Consider the following 27901-nt stretch of genomic DNA (forward strand, 5'->3'; position numbering starts at 1 on the left):
ATCTGTATTTTGATTGTTTTATCTCTAACAAGCAATCATCAGAATTCCTAAGACATAGAACTTGATATATCAAGAGATATTCACAAGTCCTTTCTTACAGTCTCCCGTCAGTCTATACACCCACCGATGAACCAATTATTACATTCTTCTATTATAGCTCTCCTTTGATGATGTTCAGAGATATATGACATCTATCATCAACCAGTATAAATCCTTGCTGTCTAATGATACCCCGAATCTTCCATCATTCTATAGTAAACTCCTCATCCTTAAGTTTCAATCTTGGTTGTCGTATTCCGTTTCTGTCCCTTGGCCAGTGTTGTAATTAGTAGACGGTAGTATTACTGTGGCTGATATAGAGAGTATAATACGCACGCTAGTACGTATAATAGCCAATGATATCCACATCCGTATGTATCACACAAACAGAGCTATACTAAAGATATACTAAAATACAGGAATTCACATATTTTTATACGAATATTGTATATTTTGATCGACTTTAAATCTAATAAGGAAAGAGATCGTTCAAAATATGTAATATTTGAATAGAAGTATGCAGATTCCCGTATTTCGGTATATTGTTAGTGATATTTATTGGATTAACTTAGTAAGGGGGTGTATTGAGTTCAATAGTATTATAATTCATGTCTGCCCCCTTCGTACGAAGGGGGCATTGCTAAGCTATATACACGTTCTCAGTCACGTGTTCCAACAATATTCAATATTATTGAAATATGGAATACTTTCAGTGATATATAATTCCATAATAATTACTGAAAATTATTATCATAAATATCAATACGTACCACTAAAGTGGGTCGTAACTAAGATACGGAAAATACTAATTACAACACTGTCCTTGGCGAACAATCTCACACTGAATCCATAGGGTCGTCCACTATTTACTCTTTCCGTAATGAGTACACGTTCAAAACAGGTCATCTATGGTATCCTGGGAGATCTTTCCATCGTCATCTACTTTTATACTCTTACTGAATCCCCTCACGCCTCGTATGTAATCTTTAACATCATTGTCCTGTTTGATTGCATTTGAAGCTCCCCGAACTGCCATACGGCCGTTAGTGTAGATCGTCAGAATCTTCTATAAAATGCATTACATACAGATGGAAAGCAATGATCTCTTCTTTTTCTTGGAATGATGCACCTTGTAGGGTCGACATTCTGTCCAGTTACCCAAAGCCTCGGCTCGCGAATCTATAATATCTTCCCACTCCTCTTTTGGGCGATACTTCAACCAACCGATCAAATCCTTGACATCTTTCTCCGACTCTTCAAAGCAAATGGCCATGTTCATAATTAGTCTAATGAAAAAACCACCAAGTAATATCATGAGCCCGACGATATCACCAGTGCAGACATTATTATCTATGCGATGAGTGATACTACAGTATTCTGTAGATGATGGAAGAGCGATAGGTGCTGAGACAACTGCGTCAACGACTGCAATACGAGTCGTTACTGCCCAGATGGTAGTTTGGTGTCTTACAACCTCAAGTGTTTCCGTCGAAGGCATTTCAGAGGAGCCAGCAGTTTTCTATGCCGAATTGCAAACAATCCGGGGTAAATTTCAATCCTTTAATCGAATTGGTATTTTGAAATTCAACTCTGGTTATTCTTGTTAATAATCGAATTGTGATATTTCAATTTTGATGCCACAAACTGTCAAGATGAGAGTCGTTCACTGGATTCTCTGTTCATTTATACGTTAGAAAACTCAAGCCACTATGGTTATGAGGTAGGAATAATGTACTCGAATTTATTTGATGCCAGTCTGCCACGAAATGATGATATCGATGTTCTTGCTCGAAAGTGAAGTGGTGTGATATTTAAAGATTTGTGGGAGCCGCTAGTTTTTTGATTTGCGACGAACTGTAATTTAGTGAGACGCCAGTCACTTTCGAAGATAGTACTAAATCAGATGACGACAAACATTATTTATTACCAAGGGCAATATGTGACGCACTAGTTTAGGTTGCTAGTGCCTGGCATGAAATGAATATAAGAAGGCTTCATGGAAGAAAGCTTGTTCCATTTATCTTTCATCCCTCTGTTCTACAAATCGCGAGGATTCGTTGAAACGAGAAAAGCTTCGTGTGATCTCCGTAATCACTGACTGTTGTTAGTATTCTGAATAGGGATGCTCCATTTGATGGTTGAGATGAGGGATCTCCTCCAGGTAAAATCTCAAGGTGTAGACTTGCCTGAATATAATGTTTCGAATCGTACCAGATGATGTGAGACTAATCTTTTACCCAGAGAGCCGAATATACTAAGGCTCGCAGTGTGCCCTAGATTGTGTTCACGTAGAGAAAATCGTTATATCCTAAGGAAGGCTTGACATGAAGCCACAGATGGAGAAGAATTTGCACGGCAAATATGTCAATGATTTAGAAGACAGGAAAATTCCCTATACCTTCAGAAGTCTCGCTGCATATGTGAAATCTCTCATTGAGATATTGATCAACAGACCCATGCTTCCCAGAGTCTAACCGAACCAGTTAGGAAGAGCACCTAGGCAAAGGTGCTAGGGAACTGCCACAAATCAGCCAATTAGCGAATCGATCAATAGTTGCAAAAAACTCTCCTCATTCTTGTTACGCTCAAGAAAATATGCGCATCTCGATATTTGTGATCCATCAGCCCCTTGTCATTGAAAGTTCTTAAGCCAGTCCACCAACTGACAAAACAACCTCACCATTTTTGGGGCTTGACTGGCGAAATGCATTTCTTTCTGGTATACCAACCGAAGAAGTTTTCCTCTCACACACTTTCTCCAACATACTTTCCCAACCTTTCAGACAGTCTAGATACTACCTATCGATACTACTTGGCTATTTTCTTCTAGAAATTTAGGCGTTAAAAACTTGGTACTACACTATACGAGTCCACGGCTATGTTACTATGTCGTGTGCCTCCGAGTCTGATCAGAAGGGCCAATCCTTTTCCATGTGTGTTGAGTAAGACTCCACACCCTATTACCTGGAGAAGTGGAGTTACAGGAAGGCCAGTGTAATATCAAAGACCTGCGATATTTCGGTTGTATTTTGTAAGGCAATGCTCAAGGGTGGCGTCTACATATGCAGACTGGTGGAAGTTATCAGTATCAGATGCAAAGACCTTTCTCTGCTCTCTGACGACATAACTTTCATAGAAACATAGATCACCTCTCTCTACGAGGAGATTACCAACTCCTTCACAACAGAAACAGAAATGCAGAGATCGACAGCAAGGAATAATTCAATGAGTCTCGAAATGCTGGACGAATCCCTATTCCACAAGGGATACATACGCACTAGGCCTTGCTTTCTTCGTAGCTAACGCAATTCACATAATCGCCTCCGTTGCCCTCTGGGGTAGACACAGCTCTACAACAGGTAGCTGATATCTTTTCAGCCCTCATCCTGGCTTTTCCCTCGTGATTGGTGTGTCATCCCAGCTTAATTATATCATTGATTCATGATATTCATCATAGTAGAGAGACAGGCTAGTTCTCTATTCTCGATTGGCAAGATTGTGATGTCCTTGTATTGCTGCCAGCTGGTTAGATAATCACAGATTTCTAAGGTGCTGACTTCAGTTTGAGATATTGAAATCTCCTGGTACGTGGAAATGATTTGATATGCTGATATACTATGGGACATATAGATGATTTGGAAGATTTACATGAATTTTTACGTTCATATATATGTTTAGAGATCGACAAGAATTAAAACAATACTAGGTAGTCTTGCGTCGGACAATGAAATGCCTTGAGATATTGAGAAAAATTGGACTATTGAAATTACTTGAGATAAGTCAACTACCCCACTTTCCGACCACCCCCTCTTTTCGATCACCTCAAAAACCACACCGCTTTGAGTAATTATAAAATTTACATTTTGAATAACTCAATAATACTTTAATTAATTGATTTGAAATTTTGATATTATTATAATTATAATATAAAGAATAAATATATCAAAAAAAATATCACAAAAGCTTTTAAAGTAATTATAAATAAAATAAGTATATAAAAAGCTAATTTGAATTATAATATTTTATATATTATATTTTATAATCAAATATATAATAGAGTTTTATATCAAAAAGATATTCAAATACTTTAAAAATTATTTTTAATTTAGAAGAATTGATTAATAAAATAGATATTAGTATAAAAAGCTTTTAATATTAATTTTATATATTATTAAATTAGAGAAATAATAAAATATCTTTTTATTATATAAAAAAAGAATTCTTTATTTAAAAAGAAATGAATATATAGCTTTTTTTAAAGATATTCTAATATTAGAATTAAGAAATAATATTAAATCAATTTTATATAAGTTTTAAATACTATATCTAATATTATTAAAAAGTGATTTTAGAATCTTATAATTTTTAAAATCAAGGTTATTAAATTGATTAATAAATAAAATATAAATAAAGTAGATATAATAAAGAATTAGAATTTTAATAAACTAATAATAGAAAGTATTGATTGAAGATTTATTTAAAAAAAGTAATCTGGATTTCAAATTTGGATTTCTTTTATAAAATATATTTTAATTAATTAAAAAAGTATTATTCTTTTTATAATATATAAAGAAAAATCAATTTAATAATAATAGTTTTCAATTGATTTGATTCTATTTAAGAATTAAAACTTTATTATTATAAAAAATGAATAGATTATAGATATTATAGTTTTAAAATAGCTAAAAAAGATTTATATCTTTCAAATTATTTTTATTCAACCGAAAAATTCAAGACTTCTTATTTTGAATAAATATGGAAATCATAAAACTATAGCATTTATATTAAAATACTTTAATAATAATATATATTTTTTATTTCTTTTATTATATATATTATATATACTATAATTATTCGATTTATTTATATTTTTACTTCTAAAAAATATATATTAAATCAAATTTAATAAATTAAGTTTATTATTCAATTTCTTATTAATTGGAAAGTACAATTTCCTTTTTTATTATTAAAAGACTAAAATAGAAAATTTAATTATTCAAAATATCAAATTTGAATAGCAAACTAATAATTTTTGATTTAAAAATATAACTAAACCTTTTATAAATTGATTATTATTTGAAAATAATAATAAAAAGATTTATTATTTAATTCTGAATTTAATAATAATCCTATTTTTAAATAGAATATATATTTATTATTTATTAATAAAAAACCCTTTAAAAAGAAATTAATATTAAAAAATATAGAATATAATAATTCAAGAAAAAAAAAATCGATTTGTTAATATAAAGATTATTATTTGTAAAATTATAAAAGAATTTTAATATTAAAAATTATAAACTTTTAAAAACAAAGAATAAAATTAGAACATTAGAATATCAATTAAATAAAGTATTATTTAGAAAAAGACAAAAAGTTGTAATATCTCCAAATTCAAAGTTTATAGAAATTAGAGTTATAAGGTATATACAATTAAAATGGGAAATTATAAAATTAAGGAAAATAATAGCTTTAATATTATAGAAATGATTCTACAAGTAATTTTATTGAAGTTCAATAGTTATTAAGTTATTAAAGTTTTAAGTATAAATAATATAATTTTTTTAGATAATTGGAACAGGGGGTGGTCAGAAGTGAGGTAGTTGACTTATGAAAAATATTGAGCACTAAACCGATATCCCTACATCTTGCACACCCTGCATCTTGTCCACTTTTTTTTCTTGTTGAAATAACTCTAAAATGAGAAGAAACACCAAATCATGATTCGATTAACAAAAAAATAGAATATTATAATGTTTTCTTTTATATAAATAATAAAATTATAATATAATTGATATGAAGAAATCTGATATTAAAACATTTAGATAAATTATTAATATATTTATTTATAATAGAATAATAAAAGTTTGTTTTTAGAATATATTCATAAATTTGAGATTTTTAATATAAGGAATCAAAAAAGCTAATTTAATATCAAAAATTCGAATTATATTAATTTAATAAGAGTTTTAATAAAAAGTGTTTTAAAACAAATTTGTTTGATAACTTAAGTATTAATTATATTCTGAATATAATTTAATTATATAATATATTATTTATATATTAATATTAATAATTAAATAATAAAATATCATATTTTATTATATATTTATATATATAATTATTTATTTTAAAAATATTAATATTTAAAAATTAAAATTATATAATCAATAATAAAGAATTTTTATTTAAATATTTTTTGAAAGAAATCTTGATTTAAATTTAAATTTAAAATTAATAATTAGTATTAAATATTATAAAATGAATTTGAAATTGAATATAAATTATAAAATTCTTAGAAATATTATAAAATTTAAAGACTTTTTTTAGAAATAAAATTCTTTTAAAAAAGAAACTATAATATTTTTGATTGAAAAAAAATATATAATAAACTTTTCAACTGAAATATAAAGATCAATTATTTTAATTATTATTTTCTTTTATTTATATTACTCTATAATATAATTAATTATAACTTCTAAATAATATATTATTTTAATGTTATTTATTATTATATTGATATTTTCTAATATATAAAAAATAGTTTTTAATTCCCTTAAAAATAACTTTATTTTTCTCCCTCTCGAAATACATATTTCTTTTTTTAAAAGTTTTTTTAAATTATTTTTCTTTTTTTAAACCTATAAAAATTTAAAACTTGGATATAAAACTTGATTATTTCTTTTTTCGAAATTTCACCACTTTTGATAACATCATCCTAAGAATTAATCAAAAAACTCTTTTTTATTACAAATTTTTTTTCATATAGGTTTTTATTTTATTCTTATTTTAAAATATTTTCATCATAAATCCCTTCCTTTCAATTGCATTTTTCAAATCTTTCAATTCCTGATTATATCTTTTAATAAATATAACGATTCTTGTACACATTTTAAAATCATTTGATTTGATTTAATACGATTCTAGTTTAATAACTCCAATTGTGCAAGATACAGGGTTGTGCAAGATACAGGGATATCGGTTAAATAACTCAGATATTCAAATGATCCAAAACATCAAAACCATCAAAATCAGTCAATTCCTTTCTGACAATAAAACAATCCAAACAATCTAAAACATTTTAAAGCACATCTTAAATTCCAAATCTACCGCAGTCTCTAGATGCATTCAATCAACACAATTCCCATCCAACATTTCGTTCAGTCACATGAAATGATACAGCTAGAAATTCTTTTGAATACTTAGAGTGGGAGTGATTTGGAAAATTACTATCATATATTGAAATAGGGAAGGAAAATAGATACAAGTAACTACCATCCATCATCCATGGTTCAATACCAACTCATTACAAACACACAATACACATTCCGAATCAACCCAGTACAACTCCCATAGAAACACTCGAGACTTCTTTCACTCCCACCAAGATAAACGCAAGCGCAGTCCATTCAACAATCAAGTCATCTCAATTATACACAGCACAATCTATCCCGATCACAATCGAATCTTTTTCCACATGCTACACTCACTCTCGTTTCATTGATGTTGGATGTTTGCCCTCCTGTAGATATTCAAATATGTGTACAGGGTTGATCTTAACGATAAGCATATTAGAAACTGATGAAGAGGGTTTATTAAGCCTTCTATTTTGTATCGGTTTCTTCCTACTTTTCTCTATAGTTTCTATAGTTACCATCTATTTTGGAGAATGTATTTGTCATCTATCTATATAATGACCACCATCCAATTTGCAACCTCCATCTCAAGTATCACCGACGCCCCAACCATCTCATACATCAAATCAATCCATTTTCTCTTTCCGTTTTCTCACCCCCTTCCTAAATCGAGACCCACTAGGCTTCATAGCAAACCAAGCCGGTAATGCACATTTCCCAACCAACCCCCCAAAATCTCTTCTACACTCTTCCAAAAACTCCTCATCCGAATACGTATTTAACAACCTCGACTGTTCGCCCCCAGATTTAGAATCCACAAGTAATTGCAGAATTTGCATTAACGATTCCGGATTCTTGGAAAGAACTTGTACCGTTTGACCAGTGCGTGCAGATACGAGGAATCCTGATGATTTTCCCCCGAGAAGTAACATGTATAAAGCAACCTGTAGCAGATGCTCTGGAGATAAGGAATCTGAATGTTTGATTTCCCAGACTGCAGCGATTTCTTTTTTGGGTCGACATATATCCATGACGCCAGTGACTGTAACTCCTGATTTTTTCTGCGGGTTTGTAGGCCCACCTCCATAGGTAACATCGAGGAATTTGCGAAACCTTGAGCTTTCGAAAAATATACCTCGTCCAGAGATTTTCGCATCGCCTGGTAGTGTGTTTAGAACATAATAGATATCTTGACAATACGCCTCTGTTACCCATGTGTACCCCATCAATGGAATGCTTATGAGCTTAGTGATATCTTTACTTATTTCTGACATCGCGAGGTTTGATAGGTATAATATATCACCGGTTGTGATTACCCCAGCTTCATATGCGTATTTTATGTGCTTGATTCTCTCATAGTTTTCTTTCGGAAGCTCGCGTAGCGGATTTCGTAGTCTCGTTGGCCTCTTAGGTGGCTCTAGAAGTTTCAAGGCTCCCGCAAGTATAGCCAATTTCTTTTTTAGACGCCACTGGAAAATAGCAGGAATAGCTGTTCCAGTAATTGCTGCCACAGTTTCAACAAGACCATAAATATCTTGAATTTCAGAAGGCGGAGGCGAGGTTCCGTAAGTCGGTTCGGCAAGCATTCTGAGCTCGAGACGACTTAGACAGTCTGTTATGAGAGTTTCTGAAACATTTCGACACAATGCAGTGACGCTGAAAGGCACTCGTCTTTCAGGGCCCGGTGGTTGAATTTCCAGATCACGAGTCATGACTAAATCGCATGTTTCATCCACAGTGTCCAGGTCCACAAAGGGTAAGGGTGCGTTTGTATGAGCATGAATAAGGACAAGATGCTCAAGTGCCCGAGTAGCTGCTACGTATTGCGGATTGGTGACGGCAATTGGATCTTCAGAGACCTTATTAAAGTGGCTGTGATATGCCTGATCGAACCCAAGAACAATTGAGGCCTTCCGCTCAATTCCCTTTGCTTGATGATAAGTGCAAATCAATACTTTTCCGTGAGCAACCTCAGGAGCGATTTCTGATACGTCCGAGTCTGATCTGAATACGGGTATTCTTCGGAGTGCAAGATCATTACCGAGATAGATTGCAGGCGATTTACCACGCACCGATGGAGAAAGGACTATTATATCGTTTGGGGATATGTCTGGAAACTCCAGAAGTCGCTGTACCTCATGCACTAAGTCATTATATGGATCGCATATAACATAGCGTGGTTGAGGATAGGGTCGACCTGATGCATCATGGGATTTTACTGCCCGCATAGGCTTTCCACTGGGATCTTTCAGAAGTTGCTGATTGATGAAGTCAACATTGGATTGCGTCATACGATTTGAGGCAGTCTGATCCGCCAAGATCCACTCTTGGTCATTTATATAGCCAAACACTTCAGGACGATCAGCCATGGACAAGAAGCGCGAATCGGCATTGTTAAATCCATAAACTTCTTGACGTCTATCTCCCAAAACTACGACTCTCAACGGTTGATCTGCGTTAGGCTGTCGATTCGGTCCAATGAATCCTTTGTCACGTAAGACCTTATCCACGAATCGTTTTAATATCGGTGTCATGTCCTGCTGCTCATCCAGAATCAAGACCGAGAATTCAGGAAGTTCCATGTTTTCAAAGATATTCATATCATCCTCGACAACTCGCTTGAGACCTTGATCGGTAGCACATTCTGACGTGTAGTACCTAGCACCTAGTGTATGGTAGTTTTGTACTGTCACATTGGTCAAGCCCAAGTCTTCTATCCTCTGTTTTGTCTCTAGCATCAATCGCCGATTGTAAACCAATACTAGAAATCTGGTATCAGGTGCAGATCGTGCAAGATGCAAGATGGTGGTCGTTTTTCCAGAACCAGCACATGCATCAACAATGATATTCTTTTTAGTATGTAATAATGTGTCAATAGCAACTTGTTGTTCAGGAGATGGTGGTAACAACGTCCTGGGTGGTCCGATACCGCGGACAGTAGCGCTCGTCTCATTTGGAATGCTTTCCGTCGCTGCAGCCGCAACATGAACCAATTTTCTGATGCAGATGACGATACCATGAGGCAGACCAGCTTTCTGATCCACAAATGTCCATGGCAACGCGCTCGGCGAGTATGGGAAGAGATGCCTAGGATGATGTGTAGCCAAAGATGTGCTCAGCGTCGCAAATGGCCGTCGAAGGCAGCTTCGAATCATGGTAGAGTCAAAATCAATATTGATTTATAAGTGAACACGTGCAAAGGGAGCTCAGCTTGCATGTGCAACTTCAATTTTGAGGATGGACGAAGGAGCTTGGAGTCCTCTCAGCCGAATGAAGTGGCAAACGTCAGCACATGCAACATATTGCTTTTGATTAAAACCCGATTCAAAGTACTGGGAGTATGATCAAGACGCGAGGGAAGTTTCATGAGGTATACTGCTTTTGAGACATCTCAATAAGGAAAACTAATGATTGTGATATATCGCCATTTGACTCTCTTACAAGGAAAACCGGTGGAGCAAGAGCTATCGACGTTATCGACACATGATTTAGCAAGCTGACTAAGCAACACGTCGAGAAAATGGCAGAGTGCATAGAGAGTTAGTTTCAATTATTGAGATACAAATCCTATTGAAAGCATAGAGTGGAATCCAAAATGGTATTGTTATCTAAGCACATAGTTAATTAGTCATGAGTGAAAGCACCATATCCAAAAGAAAGAAGAGTTCTCATCGAGTGCATTTCCTAAATTAGCTTCGGAAGCCGACTTTTATTTCTTGTTCCTATGGTACTAAGAATTGACACAATGTTACGCGGCCAGCTTCTGCTCAGTGGATATCAATTCCATTTTCTTTGCTTTTGGCACTACCTAGGTAGACACTAAGTACATCATAAAATTTCGGATCTGTCAAATTCGGTCAGAAGCTCAATGGTATCATCCGCGTATTCATTCCATTCCTCACTCTTCCACCAGTAGTCCAACACCTGTGCCTCTTTTCGCTGTGACTTATTTCCCTATTGTCCATACACAAGGCAAATCTAGAGTGATCTCATCCTAAACATCCTCCTCGAGCCCCTCAACTCTTCGAATATCTAACGAATCTGACATCAACCTCCTAACCAACAGACAAACCCTCTTTCCACCCCCGTATGGCCCCCTTGAAAGATCAAAAGAACAAACGAACCTCATTAAAATCCTCCGTAGACCATACTCCGATCACCGCCAAGAATTCTGCTTACTTTATATGACGACCTGTCTAACCACCACATACCGAGTCACCCATTAACGTAAGAAATGCACACTATCAAAATGCCCATGTCTGCTGTGCAAAAAATATATAAAGTGATACTTCAGGGAATGAAACCAATTAGGACCAATGCGCAAACCTCTCCAATCCCCAAGTGGTTGAAGAAAAGACTCGAAGATCACTCCATACACACCGAAATTTGTAATGTCGTGCGTTGCATTTTGTGATATTTGCATCAGTGAAACACTCAACATTTCGGACAATATCGAAAACGGATTGGAAGCAAATTTTCAACGGGCGAAATCATTGATCCCCGCTCCGAGGCAGCAAATGTGACCAAAATCGTTGTGATCTTAACAATTGAAGAATGCATTGCTACCACATGCGCATCGCAATGGCCCTACTTCATGATGCAGGATTTTGAAGCGATTGATGTGATGATTACCGTGCCACATAATACCATCACGCCTATCTAGACTCCTAGTTTCAGATCGCCAACGCCGATCCCTTCATTTTCACTTTCTGGAGCACAATGCACCCCAAGATAAACCTTTCAAAATGGATTTTTGCGCCTTATAAATGCCCGCGAGGATCTGACTTGAGCTTGTAGATGCATGAAACTATATCTGGCTTGGAGTTGAGGGTGTCTCACAACCCCACTACTACATTCCTGGCCGCGGACTCGTGGGCTTGATAATTCTTTATCGAAAATTATGATATTTTGTGAAACTTCAAGGAAGTAGTATTGATAATCGTTAAAATTGTAATGCGGTAGAGGAGTAAGGCATACGAGCTTACTTGTATTCTTATTTGCAACGTCCGATACTTCTCAGACGTTAAATAATAGAAATAGGAAAAGGTATAGAAGCGCTGCCGGTGGCTGGTGAGATGACGATATATGTGATGGGAAAATGAGACAAATGATATCCACCTGGTTACATTAAATTTCCTTCAGATGAAGAAGCGAGATACTTCCCGTGGGGGCTGTAACATCTTCCTAACTTGTAACAAACCAAGTGAGTTCGTGAATGAAAACATAAGGATGCATGACAACCAGGATAATTCATCCTTACACCAGCTCGTCCCGCTCCAAATCCATGTTCGCAGAAGTTGTAGATTAAATATTCTCTTTTTGGAGGAGGGAGAACCACCCATACGTTCTTGTTTATACTGATTTTTTGTTGTTTATTTCGTGAAACTAGGTGGTCGTATTCGTGCAGCAAGGTCTCCTTGATACGGTGAAGCTGTTGATAGGATCAATTATGGTTATCAACCCTCAGTCGTTCCGTACTAAGTTCGTGTTCGATATGTGAATGTTGACTGAGGTATGGTTCTCGAACATATTCCATGCTGATACCTGGATCTGTCTGCGAATTGTTTGGAGAGACAGATAACACAATCTTCAGGTAGATGTGATTGACTTCCACGGTATTGTATCGGCCCTAGGGTACGAATTCCATTCTCTGAAAGAGAGATCTCTCTAACTGAGCCGACGCACCATCGTCTACGCACAAAGTTTCTGCTAGGTTTGACTGTGGTAAAGCATGTAGAAGGGATTGGGCGTTGCAATGAACGTCAATACACCATGGTACTCACCTAACATATCTCCATCACCAAAAGTTAGCTTGATTCTGAGATGGGCAAACAACATGAAGGACGTTTTCATACCAACTATTGCCAACTCTCTGCGGCGCCTTGGACGGGACTTCGGTGACTTATCAGGGTGCGAGGACTCTCATTGTCCATTCATTTCGTAAGGCGTTCGTCTTTAACAGTAGGTATTGTGAATCTCACGCCGCCAACGAGCCTACAAACAAACCAAATTGATTTGGGTCAGCAAGTTGCATTTGATTGTGGAATATAATTGGTCGTGTCAGCAGGCTGCATATTACTCGCACTAGTCTCCTCTTGTTCATCCAATGATATTCTCTTCTTATCATCAAAAGCGGGGTCTAGAATTCCGGATAACAGCCTCCTCGTGTAGCCTCGTCAGCTCTCTCGTCTTTACCTGTAAAGTGAAATTGTATATCATTCACACATTCCTCATATCACAATATGTTTCCTTTCTCACCCCAATTGCTCAATCTTCCTCTCTTACAGCTCCCATCACAATTCCCACCATAGACCCTCTCTCAAAAGGCATCATGCATTTAATTCTGACCGGCGCAACCGGTCTTGTCGGTTCAGGTATTCTCCAGCAGATGCTCATACACCCCTCAGTAACCAAAATATCAATCCTCTCTCGAAACCCTGTTCCCCTTGCCGAAACGCATGCAAATAGCAAAAAAGCAACTGTCATCATCCATTCTGATTTTAAGAATTATCCGGAAACTGTTTTGGAGCAATTAAAGGGAGCAGAGGGATGTGTTTGGGCTTTGGGTACTAGTAGTGTAGGAATGGATAAGGAGTGAGTCTTCACTCATACTCTGCGAGGATTTGTGTTTATCAGTTTAAGAACAATGTTGACCAATCAATCATAGAAGATACACCGAAATAACCAAAACCTACACCCTCCGCGCCGCTCGAGCTTTTTCTCCCCTCTCCTCGCCCAAACCCTTCAAATTCCTCTTCATTTCTGGCGAAGGCGCAACCTCATCTCCTGGTATGCTAACTGCCATGTTCGGAGTCGTAAAAGGTGAAACTGAAGCCGAATTACTCGCTCTTCCTGCGGAAAAAAGTTGTGAGAATCTCAAAGTATACAATGTGAGACCAGCCGCAGTGGATTCTTCTCAACATGGAGAGATCAAAGAATTTATGCCGCAGAGAGCAGGTGTCTTGAAGCTGCTGGAGGTGGGATTTTTTCCAGTAATAAAGACTGTGGGTAAGAATCTGTATACGCCGACCAGGGAGATGGGAAAGGTGGTTACGGAGTTGATGTTGGGAAATGGGGAAAAATTGGAAGGGAGTGGGGTTATAGAGGGAAGAACTTTGAGTAATATCGGATTGAGGAGGATGGGAGGATGGTAGACAAGAGAAAGAGGTTTTGACACAATTCTCACGATTCTCATTTGGTAATAGAGAAATTTTAATATAGTATTGGTGAGGAATTTATTTACTCTTATTCTATCTCATTTCGAGACCCTATGAATATCTACCTATCTTCGAATCTTTTTTGTTAGCTATTCTCTGTAGCTGTATATATTCAATTCCATTCCTCTCCCTTCCATCCCAAATCCTCGACAGAGAAGTCCTGACACATTCCATCCATCCATAATCCATCCATCCATAATCCATCCATCCATAATCCATCCATCCATAATCCATAATCCATCCATCTCATAATACAAAGGAAATTCAAATGATAGACAGTATAGTATAACATCTCCCCCAAGCCAACATTCCCCTTTTAAGAGTTAAAATAAAATTGGTATCATAGAATCGAGTATAACAAAAAGAAAAAACTTAAAAAAATTAGAGTAACCAAAGAAAGACAGCCGTATCATAGCAGACGATGTGAATCGTGAAAGTCGTTATACGTTTCTACACGGAAAGCAAAACGCCAACGAGATTAATGAGGGGGGGACCACCAAAAAGTATGGGAGAATCGCCAGCAAAAATAAAAGAGCACAAAGATAGGACAGGTAGGCAGGTGAAGATTTAAACCTTAACACCTTGCTTTCCAGCGGGCATGGTGAAAACCATTGGTCTGAGCAAGAAAGGCGACATTGGCGCCACGGGTGCAGAAGATGAGAAATGGGAATCAGCTTGCGAAGCTTCAGGAGCCTTTTCCTTTCGTGGGGCCTGTGCTTGAGCTGTTACTTGCTTCTCATGAGATTCATCTGATGAGGAAGACAAAGTAGGATCACCCATTCTATTAATCTCATCTTCCACATCGGCCAACAGAGCAAAAACATCCGAGTCAGCATAGATGCGAATAGATTCCACTGCTTTCCGTCTCGCCTCTTTTTTCTCTTTGAGTTCTGCTTCGGAAAGGTGGGGTTGAGGAGTCATAACGTCGACTGTGCGATGACTTTCTCGCACAGGACTAATTCCCTTGATAGGACTTCGTGGTGGTGTAATGGTATTTACACTATTATTATGTTTTTTAACTGAAGGAGTAGTAACGGGCATACAGACAGCCGCAGCAACATGTTCCAATAACTTTTGACGCACTCGTGTGCGTCTGTTCTCAGCTTGATCGAGTTTGGATACCCAGTCATCAATTGATGAATCGAGTTCCGAGAGTGCTTCTTCTTGCTTGAGAATGGCATCGTGGGAGAATTTGGCGGTGCGGGGTGAGCGGAGATAGGTACAAATGCGATCGTGGAGATTGCGACGACCGGCACGGAGGGAACGGTGGGTTTTGCGGAGGTAGAGACATCGTTCGTCGAGAGCGCGAAGTTCCTGGGTTTGTTAGTAAATTGTTGGAAAAAGGAGAGAGAAAAAACATACTCTTGAAAGAGCTTCCACATCTTTTGAATTGAGAACCTCAAAGCGACAAACTTGGCCAACAGCCTGACATCTAAGTGTCTCCATTTCCGTTTGAGTCAATTTTGAACTTGCTTGAGCAGCCTTGACACCCTGGGGTAAATGTTCGAAAGCCATTTGCTCCTCGGAGGTAGGAGTTTTTTTTGAATGCAAGGGCTTTGGGGCCGATGCTTTGATGGGTGATCCATCACTTCTCTTCTTAGGTCTTCCTCGATCCATTATTGAGGGACCAGATTCGGACCCTCCACGTCGATGAGGCACATCGTGAGCCAGATTTCCGGCTCTTGGCTGTTGAACAAAAGTCTCTGATTGGTTGCGGAAATGACCGGGGGAGGTTCGTCGAGGGGTTGGAAGTGGAAGAGTGATTGAGCTGGAATTTGCGCTCTGCTGCATGATTGATGAGGCGTCTTTGACCGGTTTAGGAGATGATCGTCCGGAGAGAAGATTCATCCATGGTCTTGGTGATGATCGACCAGTAGACATCCAAGGTTTTGGAGAAGAACGTCCTTCTCGTGGAGAACTTGGGGTTGTTGCTGCTGTAGAAGCACTAACAGATGATGAAGGGGTAAAAGGAGAAGATCTATGATATGGAGATTGCTCCATCATTCTAGCGGACTTTGGTGGCACTTGTGGTGGCATTGGTGATCTTAGTGTACTTGGTGAAGACTGGGTACGAATTCTTGGTGGCACTGGAGCATTTCTGGATGGAATATATAGAGGAGCCAAAGATTTTGGTGAAAGTGGTCTGGGTGATTTCGAACGGCAGTTGGAATTTGATCGTTGTCTTTTCAAAACGTTGGATTCATGAATTTCGTTTTCAATCTCTGCATTCTCATCTAGAATTGGTCCCTCAATACATGCAACTAAGGATTCGCCATATGTATGCTGTCTCCATTTACCACCTGGAGCACTGAAAGATCTTTCGTGTAGAGGAGGTCGTCCTGGAATAGTAGCTATTCAACGTTATTTTCAAGCATGCTTGTGAGATGTTCAAGGTACTTACGAGAATCCATCGAAACTTCATGTACAGTAGTCATTGGTCCTAATTCGGTGACACTTGGTTTTCTTCGTTTGTTCAATTCTTTTGGTTTTTGAACGTTGTGCTTCTCTCCCAACGCCAATGACAATGAGGATTCTGGACTTTGTCGATCTGAGCCAATTGATAGCTTGTCTTTAGAAGGAAATATACTGTATTTCCGTGGTGCTTCACTAGGTTGGTGCATTCGCCAAATATGTTTTTCTTTCTCTTCCATAACTGGGGATTCCGAAGGCTAAATATAGTGTGAGCAAGAACCAGCTTGTCCACAAAAAGGATTACATACAATGTCTTGAGGTGAAGATACCCCCATGTCGCGAGCTATTAAGTTATTTAAGCCAACACTGCTCGTAGCATCGACCAAGTACTCGGAAATATGAGCCATATTAGGAATTGATCCGTCTCGAAGCTCCTGGCTCGATTTTCCGATTCAATGGGTGTAGGAAAGAAAGTTCAATACTCAATTGTGTAAGAAGGAATGTGGCATATATATTAATATAGCGGAGAAAGAAACATATAAACGGACTCGATCCACTTGAAGACTCTAAGAGACGGAAAAGACAGGATTAAGATATAGTCAAGGAGTGCCAGACACTTGGACCGACCCAGCGAGGGGTTCAAGTGGGGATATGTAATATTCCTAATATATTATCCCCAGTCTATAAGGTAGTGTGCAGCAGAGCCCGTTAGTGCCCTTTCTTTTCTTCTCTTACTATAGAGTGAAAATCAACTGTTTTAGCGTCTGAGACAGGCACAATGACAAGAAGGGGCTAGTAAGCACCAAACCATGTGGAAAAGTGCATATGATGCCGGATAAAGCACGGAGGAAGATAAGTTTAAACTCTGGAGTTACCTATTTGCCTCTTTCACTCAATGGTACGGTACCAAGGCACTGTGCAGAATGGTTAGTGCAGAGAGGCGAAATTGTGATTTTGGCAAGTGTTTGAGGGTGCTGGTGACAAAACAAGGGTGGTTGATGAAATGAAACCGCTTGGAGCTTTTGACAGGATAGTAGTTCGCTTACCTCGATGGAATCAACCAAGGGTCCGTGCTGCCCCGTGCACATTCATGGCACCCATGTAAGTGCATGGAAAACTAGGAATACACATGGAAGCTAGGAAAAAATAGGCAAGAAAAGTCGTTGACTGCATGATAATTGCAAGGAATGTGGGATTATGCCCAGGGCTATCTACTGGTGTGTAAGAAGAATTAACAGGTTCTTATACTAGCTAGGTAGAAGAGAGGTGAGGAGGTCAAAAATAAGGGTAGCCGTAAGACATGAAGATTCAAGAGCTTCGTGATGATGATCAGTGGTGAATCATGTGGCACACATGTACCTGCTTACTCGACGGGGTGGCTGATTCAGGAATGGAATTTCGAAATTCATAATGTTGACATGATGACTTGATGTCATTTTGAAGTTAATCAGAGGTTATACTGATTATCTCGGTGTAAGTTCCGGGAAGTTTGATAGATTACTTTCATCCTGCTAGTTCTGATGATCATCATGGGACACATGGAAAAGAAGCTTCGTATCAGAAGATTGGGCCATCTTGGCAAGTTGGCGATGTATTTGCACAGACGTCAATTTAGGGTTGAGAGTCTAGCAAATCGGAACTTCATCTTTGAATTATTTTGTTCAAGTACCCGTGAATCAGTGGATCGTTTCTAGTTTCGGGGTCGATGTGGAGATTTTCGTTTGGAGATTAAACCCTAGAAAGTCGTCTTAACGCTCTAAAAACAGGCATAACCGCTATAATGATACTGCATCTACAGGCTCCACATCGAATCTTGGAACGAACTGACGAGAACTTCAAAACAAAATATCATGTTTTTTTGAATGGGAAATCCCATTGTGGAACAGATGGAAAGGATCCCTGGTGTTTGCTCTGTTATCTTATCATCATAGATGTCAACCGCGGTTCTTATTGCTTTGCAGTTTTGCTAACGCTGATTTTTGATAATGCATTCTCGTCAAAAGCCTCATTATTCAAGTACATGAGACTAAGTTTGTTTCTAGAAGAAAGTTTCTATCATAAGAAAACTCAGCTTAGTTGCTTCCACCACTTAATCACAAACTTAACAGACTATATGAGAGTTAATCTTATACTTATGACTCGCCTATTATATCATATCATCTGGACTTGTTTGCTATGTTCTCCATAGATTCAAAGCTACTCCAACTGTCTCACAGACTATAGAGATTTACAAGAAATTTGGATTAATGTTCCTAATCTCCGTCATCTCGATAATCTCACAGAAAAATATCTAATTGCCTTTAAGACAGCATCCGTTCGTGTGTGTTGATAAGTTTGAAGAGCCGGTGAAGACTTCATAGTGGGGTGGACAAATGTCTCTATTCAGAAATCCATTCCGCACTTGTCTGTGCAGTCTCAACCTCTAGACTAAAAAAAATGTGGAGAAGAACTCTCAAACCTCCTTGATACAAGAATCTAAATCTTTTCGGCACCAGTCCGGCATTTTGACCAATCATTATTGACTAGGGATTGTTCGAACTCTTCATATCATTTCCGTGTTGATCATGATGACCTAGATGTCCTTACAAATGGAAGTTATTACCTTGTTGCTCATCCGGATAACTTGCCATTCTAGGATAATTCTCCTTAGAAAGTGTTTTGCGAATATCCCGTTGGATTAATTTCTTCCTCTAGCTTTTGGTCTCTCTGCCACGAGACGTGGACAGGATTGTGAAAGCTTGAGTGTGAGCTGAAAAGTGCAAATGTGGAGTATTGGAAAATCTGGATGCTTAATATTTACTTTATTTCCCCTCCGAAACCCCACGCGGGAATTGTGTGATTGAACGTCATTCTGAGATCAACCAAAAATTTAGGCGATTATTTGATTACTTCAAAATCTTGATAGGAATAAAGGGGTATCACATCAATCTAAGAAGCCGTCCGGAATGAACAACGAAATTATCAAACGAAAGGTTATATCTTCCAAACGTCGTCGACCAGGTCTTCCCCACAAGTTCGTACATCAGTATAACGGTCACCAATAGGAACACATATACCACAGTTTAGAACCCTAAAGCTTGCCAATAGCACATATATTTTAAGCACAAGGTACTTCATATTTTTGCCTATAATACAACAAATAGAATCTATAACGGGTGACATTTTATTACACAAACCTATATGCGATGCCCAACAAGCATTTGATCAACAACTTCATCGATTCTCGTTGTGCTTGTTTCGTCTAATCTTTCCATCTTTCCATTTTTTCATTTCCCTTGTCAATATTGGGCTTCATGATAACCTACCAAGAACCGGTATGAAGAACGGCGATGTTGTGCGACTTCGCAGTAGCAGCAATGTACTCCTTACATCTCTGTATGCGGATACTCTCTAAGTCAGGAGTTGTTTTTCTAACTTCCTGCGTTTGATTTAAACCTCACATCTTCATCTCATCTTTCGTCTTATGCGGTTCCAATGCATAAAGGGGTACAATCCTACAGATCACGCTAAACACGAATATGCGAGTCAGATCTACATAGGATGATTGACCACCGCCACATTTCATGTATGCTTCGCATTGATATCTAGCAAGTATCTTCAACTTCATGATTCAAAACCTACTTGTAATTGTAAATGAGTGACGGAACGATACTTCCGGGCTTGTTTTGAGTTCATCCCCATGATTGATTGTGAATAAATCCTATTTTTTTTCACATAATTTTGAAACTGTGTTTTCTTGAGAAAGCACTTTCCAAATCCATACTACATCGCTTTCTCTAATACTACCCTAGATATCATGATCGAGTCTCAATGGTTCTCATGACGGAATCAAAGTGCTATATTTGGCCTTTCACGTAACCGTCAGCACATGGCTCCTGTGACGAGAAGAGTAGCCCGTCATACAAATGGATATTGAAGGTGCCATGAGATAGATCCCCCTTTCGTATCTTTTCACGAATTTTGCTTGCGGGAAGAACATCATCAAGAATTGGAATCTCTAGTCTAGTCCTTCCTACATCCAATTCTGATCAACACGATACCAAATTAGAAACGCATAATGTTTACCAATAATTCATCATTAATTCTCCGTAGCTCCATGGTGTAATTCTCTACAGTGACACTTTGTTTGTAGGTAGCGAAACATCTGTCAGTGTCAATAATGAATATCATGTACAAAAAGGGACTTTGCATTGTAAGAGTTGTGGCCTCAGCTTATCACACACTAAGCGAAAACACATTAAAAACCCTTATTTCTTCAATTTTTAAATTATATATTATTTCAATCAAAAAATGAAATGAATTTTTTGAATAGATATTCAAATAATAATTTAAGAAAATAATTTAAAAAAATAAATGGAATATTTTTAATAATTTTTTTGAAGAAGTTATAAATCTTTAAAATCAAAACTTTCAAAAATTTCAAAAAAATCGATTTTTTTATATAGCAAAAGTGTTAGTTATATGTAATAATTTTTGAAAAATTTCAATTTTAAAAATCAATAACTTTTCTAACAAAAATTATTAAAAATATTCCATTCATTTTTTTAAATTTAAAATACTAATATTTTTTATATATCAAATTTTCAAATCAATAATTCAATATTTAATAAAATAATCAAAAAAAATTAATTTATATAGAAAAACAGCTTTTTTGTAGGGATTTTGTTACGAAATAAGGTGGTGTGCGATAAGCTGAGGCCACAACTCTTACATCATGCATCTAAAATTCTTCAATTCAAATTGAGAGAGATTCGGAGAATAGGTATCTAGATTCGTCTAAATCGTATGATCATATCACAATCTTGATCTTTTGCAGACAGGAAAGCTTTCCCCGCCCCTCCATACGTCGAATTGTTACATGGGAAAACCAAAGTGGCTCGACTCTCGAGTAATACAGCGAAATTCTATATGAATCTCATTAAAAGACAAATATTAACTTTTGTCAACATACCGTGCTTAAACCTTCCGACGTTAAACCCTGAACACTTGGTCTTCTGGCCCTATAGTAATAACACCGATAACAAAACATCCCAGAAACTTCAGGATAAATACCTCCCAGCATAATGGAAAAGTCGATCAGCTGTAACCAGTCTAGTCTCTCACTCCGAAAAATCGGGGTCAACATGGGATATCCATTGGTGCCAAGCCTATGGTTCGAAACGCGTCAACAAAATATATGAGGAGCTTCCGACTTTTCGATACCACGCCAGTAAATCAAGTAGATTCTGAAGCACGAGGATGGTGGAGAACTGTGGCTATGTGGGAGGATGAACAGGAATGAAATTTTCAAATACGGACTCTTTGAGCTGCGTTTTATTACGATGTATGTTTGAGAACGTGGCTCACGTGGGTCTTCAGGTACCGTGGAGTGAAAGTGGGAACGGCAGTATTGGAGGAAGTGGAGAGTGGTTAGCAAGCATAATTTGGGAGACTTTGATTACATTGCGATTGATATCTGTGCGAGAAGGCGCAAGGAGGTTTTGGACTACAAAACTTGTGGATGACTGCGATTAATACGTACGCCAAGAATGACCTAATGTACGCATAAGTTCCCCCTCCTCTTTGCATTTGTACTTACATATCAATCCGTTTTGCATCTGCTATCAAGCGTATTCAATGCTTCACATCGTCGACAAATTTTTCGGAGATAATAATTCATAATTGGATATATTATCAAATTTTGTTGGGTTCTTTGGAAATTCTTCCTAGACCCCTGGGACAGCTCCATAAGTTCCCCTTCAAACTATTATCCTCGTGGTCCTCTATAACATAATTGCAACTATCCGTTTATATCACTATTCACATATCTAATATACCCCAGGTCCATTGTTGTATCCTCACATCAAACTATAATTCAACAATACATGTGGCAATTGAGCAGCCACCAGGATCCACCCACGAGAATCCCAAGTTTCAGTCCAGTTCGTCCTTATCACACCTATGCCTTGCCTTGGATTTTGGAAGATGCTCGCTCCATCCACCATTCCAGAACTCAAGCTACACATCAGTTCCACTATTGTTCTCCCTAAAGCCTGTTTTATCGCTATCAAGTATTTCAAATAGATTTGACTGTACTTCATATCTCTGAGATTAAGCGGGGGAGCCCGGATCTGGGTATGAGTGAGGAAGGTACAAAGTTCTCGACCCGGCCGGGGATGGAAAACTTGATGGGATGATTTGATTCAAGCACCTCGCTAATTCTGGCACTTTTTACCGTATGTAGGTAGTTGCCATATCCTATGGCTATGTGGATAATTGGAATGAACCAGAGATCACTGTGATGCGACCAGCCGCAGCTTGCAGCCTGCAAAAGAGAGTTTTCAGACCGCGTTTCTTCCTGGTAAAGCTCCTTTGTACGTGATGATTGTACATATAGCCGATGCTAATTCTGCGGTTTATTCTGGATGAGACTTTTCGTGAATTTCTTTCGTATTCGTGGTTTGGAAGTATGACACATACAACGCTATACCTTGGTACCTCCTCCGTACTCATTCACCATATGGAAATATTGTGAAAACCCCCCAAATACTCCTCTCTACAACAATTGAAAGCCATGAAACACGGCAAATGGAGATTAAAGTTCGATCTTAATTTGAATCTGACAGATAGATCCTTCTGGCCGGTTTCCAAACCCTTCTAGATCTGTTCCTAGATCTACGCACCTCTCGGTTGGTCAAACTTTGCGTGTACCGGCTAATGTGATATGGATGAAAACTATTTGTGCCTTTTCAGAGTTCAGGAGACGGGGGAAGAAAACAAACGGTGTTATCGGAAGATGCTAGCCATAATAGGAAGCCACGGCATATCATGTGATTGTGTAGATCCCGAGGTCACTCTTACATTTGAGGCCTTAGGCCCGATATCGTGATTACCCCTCCCACCTTCCAACCAAAATACAATCAACACAAACCCAGAAAGAAATCTTTGACCTTCACCGACCAACGCCAGTAAGCTCAAGTTTGGTCCAGCAATTGAAACTCCTCATCCCATCTAATAGAGGTTCCCGATATATGAATACCTTGCTCTCTATCGGACGCAGTATCATCACATCTGCACCTCGAATAGTATCAGCCCGTCAAACAATGGTGACAGTTCGTACGATGGCTTCAGTTTCTACCATCAACATGCCACGTGATCCAAACACCTTGTCGAATTACAACAATTGGAGAACGAAGCATACAATCGCCGATTTAGCTATTGATTTCACGAAACAGCGAGTTCATGGCACAGTTACACTACAGCTTGAATCTATTACAGATAAGGAATCTGAAGAGATAATCCTTGATACTAGTTTCGTTGATGTGCAAAATGTTGCCGTTGACGGGAATAAAACTGGTGAATGGACTCTCGAAAAACGCATTGAACCATTCGGCAGTCCTCTTTCTGTGAAGATCCCCGGCGGAGCAGCAAAGGGTACTATCATTGCACTCGCAATCACGCTATCAACTACCGATAAATGCACAGCTCTCCAATGGCTCACTCCCGCTCAGACCTCGAACAAAAAGTTCCCATACATGTTTTCTCAATGCCAAGCCATTCATAACCGCTCGATCTTCCCATGTCAAGACACTCCTGATGTAAAGAGCACATATGATTTCCGAATTCGCTCTCCTCTTCCCGTTCTTGCCAGTGGCTTGCCCCGCGGTGCAACTTCATTTGTTCATGGCGAAAATGGGGAATCCGGAACCCTTCTCTATTCCTTTTACCAGGAAATCCCTATGCCATCTTATCTCTTTGCCCTTGCATCAGGTGATATTGCTACTGCATCTATCGGTCCACGTTCCCTCGTTTCCACTGGTCCAGAAGAGCTCATCGGTGCTAAATGGGAACTCGAGAGAGATACCGAGAAGTTTATTGAGACTATAGAGAAAATTGTCTACCCTTACGAATGGACCCAATACAATGTTTTGGTCTTACCACCAAGTTTCCCTTATGGTGGCATGGAAAATCCAGTATTTACTTTTGCTACTCCTACTATCATTAGTGGAGATAGAGAGAATGTTGATGTGATTGCTCATGAGTTGGCTCATAGTTGGAGTGGTAACTTGGTCTCCAATGCTAGTTGGGAACATTTGTAGGTTTTGAGAATTTCACAAATCCCTTCACTTGTTATCAACCTCCGAAAATGGAGAATTTCTTGCAGACGAAGATCATTCGACTAACATTTATGTAGCTGGTTGAACGAGGGATGGACAGTCTATTTAGAAAGAAGAATCATTGCTGCCGTTCATGGTGAAGCATATAGAGACTTTTCTTCCATTATTGGATGGAAAGCTCTTGGTAAGTCATACTTTTGGCTGCAAAATTTCGAAAGCTAATATCTACATATAGAGGATTCTGTCAAACTCTATGGCGAAGATCATGAATTCACCAAACTGGTTGTTGATCTGAAGGGTAAGGACCCAGATGATGCCTTCAGCAGTGTTCCATATGAGAAGGTAGGTAATTTCAATGACTTAAATATAGGGCTAGAATTCTAACGTATCTAGGGTTTCCATTTCCTCTACTATCTTGAGAGACTTGTAGGTAAACCATTCTGGGATAAATTCATCCCACATTATTTCACCACTTGGAAGAAAAAGTCTCTCGACTCTTATGATTTCAAGGCCACGCTTCTCGATTTCTTTGCTTCCGATTCAGCTGCTTCTAAAGCTCTCGAGTCAGTTGATTGGGATTCTTGGTTCTACAAGCCAGGTCTTCCCCCGAAGCCAGATTTTGACACTAGCTTGGTCGACAAATGCTATGCTCTAGCAAAGAAATGGGAGTCAAAGGTAAATCATGTGTTAAACTACATCACTGAACATAAACTAATTCGTTTTAGGATTTTACACCTTCCCCATCCGACATTGAAGGTTGGGCCGCAAACCAAGTAGTTGTCTTCCTGCAACAAGTCCAACTCTTCGACACCCCTCTCACCCCAGCTCAAAGTCAAGCAATGGGTAAAGCTTATGATCTTGTCAACACCAAGAACGTCGAACTTAGCTCCCGCTATTTCGGCGTTGGCTTAGCTGCAAAGGATGAATCAGTATATCAACCTACTGCAGAGTTGTTGGGTAAGGTCGGTAGAATGAAGTTCGTTAGAACACTTTACAGAAAATTGGTCGTAGTTGATAGAAAGTTGGCCGTGCAAACATTTGAGAAGAACAAGGATTTCTATCATCCCATCTGTAGGGATCAAGTAGAGAAGGATTTGAAAGAGTAAAAAAAGCGAAATGTGGCAAGGGGAATGTGCATGAGCATGCAGAAAAGCGGATATCCTGTGCTGCGAGTTCCTGATAATTATGCGAACAATCAATACATAGCATAGCATAGCATAGCTCGTGATTGCTCAAAATACAGTTGATATATGATAAGCTTTACTACTTGTGTGAGGTCTCCAAAATATCTTGTGGATGTAGGAAGTGCACCACGTGGTATCAAATGAAGTCTAAAGCCACTTTAACTTGGCTTTACTACAAGGGAGCTAGCCATTAGATACCCCATGTTATCAAACATACATGCTAGTTGGCCCTCCTATTGTAAATGTTTTTGTCTTCTTGCTTGTAAGTTCTTGTTGCATGTCGCATAAATGTATAGATACCTAAGCATCTGTACTTATACGACAATCCCGTGCTATAAACGGCCCAAAGGTGAATTTTCGTAGTTTTCTCTTAAGTACTGAAAACTGAGATATAGCGTGTGAGTGCGTTCACTTCAATTTGAATTCTGATTAGAATCTAGGAAAGATGGGGTAGCTGGTAAGTATTTAAGGAGAGCTATGGATTTCAACTATACTCCAAATCCAACAGCTGAAGGCACGATATCGATAATCAGGTGTACCACCAGAGCTATCAAACACGCTTTACGATAGGGTTATTTGCATTCTTAAGAGAAACTTCCTGCTTTGAGCTGGGGACGGGTAAGTGTGTAAGAGGGACTTCATTTGAAGGGATGAGGTGACGAAAATAAGACGTATTGACGGCCACATTTTGTAATGACGATGATGAGTCTAGAGTCAGTGATACGTTCATGTGGAGAATAAAATTTGTTGTTTCTTTCGTTGTTCGACATAGAGATCTGAAACATACATGAATACCTACCTACATACCCGTAATATCCCCCTCGCTAGAAGCTCAAGATGGTAGTAAATCAAGGTAGTGTGTGAGTTCATTTCAGAGCTCGTCTCATATGTAATGTGCAGCAGACACCGAAGTTCAAGATTATGTTGAAAATTTTTAGCAGAGTTGAATGGTGAAGGCGATACTCTGGAATGTGAGTTGAAAGAAAAGCGTCAAATGGTGAGGTCGTGTAAGACTTTGATTTTGGGCTATTCACTACCGTATCCATGGCTGTGAAGCTTGCGTGGAAGGTTATTTAAGCTCTTCTCCCGACCTCGTTGTAAATGGGCAACACCTGAGCATACAACTCAAGCCTGAATGGGCAAGCGAATGTGGCTGCGCCGTTTCCAAACTACATAATAGTATAATTTTTTACTGATTATTTTGATTTCTGCTAGTAGATAGACTGGTAGTAGCTTGATGTGCAAGTATTTAGAAGTATCATCTGATTGTTTGACGGAATTTCAAGGAAACGACAATGATAAACATCAATCTTTTCAGAAGATAAGAAGATTTTAGTGATTGTAAAATAACACAATTGACTTTTCATGTTGAGGATGAAAGCACGAAGTGGTCTGAATGAATCCTAGCGTATAAGTCTTCATTGAACGCTATGTTGTCCGCCTCAGACTTTAATCTCTCCTCCTTGCTTTTTATGGATAGATGAATTACAGCTCCTGTGTCTCCCTTTATATACCAGTTGTTGACTTTGCACAGCTATCCATTGATGGAACTGATTTCAAGGAAATCTAGTGGGCCAGTGAATCCGAGGTGAACCATTTGCAAGGAGAAGTGGATGCAGAACATTCAGAGCAAATAGTCTTGTAGTATAAAGTCCTCTCATTCTCCTCCAGATTTATAGCCATAAACGAATCTTTCTGGACGACTGCAATTCCCAATGGGCTGCAGATATTCTTGCGATTGTGCTTTTCGTGCCATCTATATCGTCGTACTAGTAGGTAGTGATCTTGGACGCAAGTGCATGCTGTAGAATTGATAA

At 38.1% G+C, this 27901-nt stretch overlaps 5 protein-coding genes across 5 annotated transcripts; 2 read left to right on the forward strand and 3 right to left on the reverse strand.

Annotated features, from left to right (window-relative positions):
* Positions 1 to 877: 877 nt before the first annotated feature.
* Positions 878 to 2386, reverse strand: EAE97_001975 (uncharacterized protein). Its single transcript, XM_038872486.1, has 5 exons — positions 2226 to 2386; positions 1955 to 2133; positions 1775 to 1893; positions 1126 to 1714; positions 878 to 1068 (listed from the first exon to the last, which is right to left on the reverse strand). Exons 4-5 carry the CDS (start codon positions 1535 to 1537, stop codon positions 932 to 934), a joined length of 549 nt encoding a protein of 182 aa, XP_038737044.1. The 5' UTR covers positions 1538 to 1714; positions 1775 to 1893; positions 1955 to 2133; positions 2226 to 2386; the 3' UTR covers positions 878 to 931.
* A 5415-nt stretch (positions 2387 to 7801) lies between these two features.
* EAE97_001976 (uncharacterized protein) lies at positions 7802 to 10330 on the reverse strand (the record flags this gene model as incomplete). Its single annotated transcript, XM_038872487.1, has 1 exon — positions 7802 to 10330. The coding sequence occupies one exon, from the start codon at positions 10328 to 10330 to the stop codon at positions 7802 to 7804; it is 2529 nt and encodes an 842-aa protein (XP_038737045.1).
* A 3176-nt stretch (positions 10331 to 13506) lies between these two features.
* Positions 13507 to 14329, forward strand: EAE97_001977 (uncharacterized protein; the record flags this gene model as incomplete). Its single annotated transcript, XM_038872488.1, has 2 exons — positions 13507 to 13769; positions 13843 to 14329. The coding sequence occupies 2 exons, from the start codon at positions 13507 to 13509 to the stop codon at positions 14327 to 14329; spliced, it is 750 nt and encodes a 249-aa protein (XP_038737046.1).
* A 630-nt stretch (positions 14330 to 14959) lies between these two features.
* Positions 14960 to 17211, reverse strand: EAE97_001978 (uncharacterized protein; the record flags this gene model as incomplete). The annotated part of the gene is made up of 4 exons (XM_038872489.1): positions 14960 to 15706; positions 15755 to 16743; positions 16794 to 17061; positions 17113 to 17211. 4 exons carry the CDS (start codon positions 17209 to 17211, stop codon positions 14960 to 14962), a joined length of 2103 nt encoding a protein of 700 aa, XP_038737047.1.
* Positions 17212 to 23649: 6438 nt separating this feature from the next.
* Positions 23650 to 26168, forward strand: EAE97_001979 (uncharacterized protein). The gene is made up of 5 exons (XM_038872490.1): positions 23650 to 24878; positions 24978 to 25084; positions 25136 to 25242; positions 25294 to 25575; positions 25626 to 26168. Exons 1-5 carry the CDS (start codon positions 23815 to 23817, stop codon positions 26004 to 26006), a joined length of 1941 nt encoding a protein of 646 aa, XP_038737048.1. The 5' UTR covers positions 23650 to 23814; the 3' UTR covers positions 26007 to 26168.
* The last annotated feature ends 1733 nt before the right edge of the window (positions 26169 to 27901 follow it).

The sequence above is a fragment of the Botrytis byssoidea genome, assembly GCF_014898295.1.
Source record: "Botrytis byssoidea strain MUCL 94 chromosome Unknown BBYS_003, whole genome shotgun sequence".
In the NCBI taxonomy this organism is placed as follows: domain Eukaryota; kingdom Fungi; phylum Ascomycota; class Leotiomycetes; order Helotiales; family Sclerotiniaceae; genus Botrytis; species Botrytis byssoidea.

Bases quoted from the DNA above. Each gene is read 5' to 3' on its own strand.
- EAE97_001975 (XM_038872486.1), bottom strand. From the start codon at position 1,537: ATGCCTTCGACGGAAACACTTGAGGTTGTAAGACACCAAACTACCATC. The intron at 1,069-1,125 runs GTATGTAATGCA...GCCGTATGGCAG, and splicing joins GAGATCATTGCTTTCCATCT to TTCGGGGAGCTTCAAATGCA.
- EAE97_001979 (XM_038872490.1), top strand. From the start codon at position 23,815: ATGAATACCTTGCTCTCTATCGGACGCAGTATCATCACATCTGCACCT. The intron at 24,879-24,977 runs GTAGGTTTTGAG...ACATTTATGTAG, and splicing joins AATGCTAGTTGGGAACATTT to CTGGTTGAACGAGGGATGGA. The intron at 25,085-25,135 runs GTAAGTCATACT...ATCTACATATAG, and splicing joins TATTGGATGGAAAGCTCTTG to AGGATTCTGTCAAACTCTAT.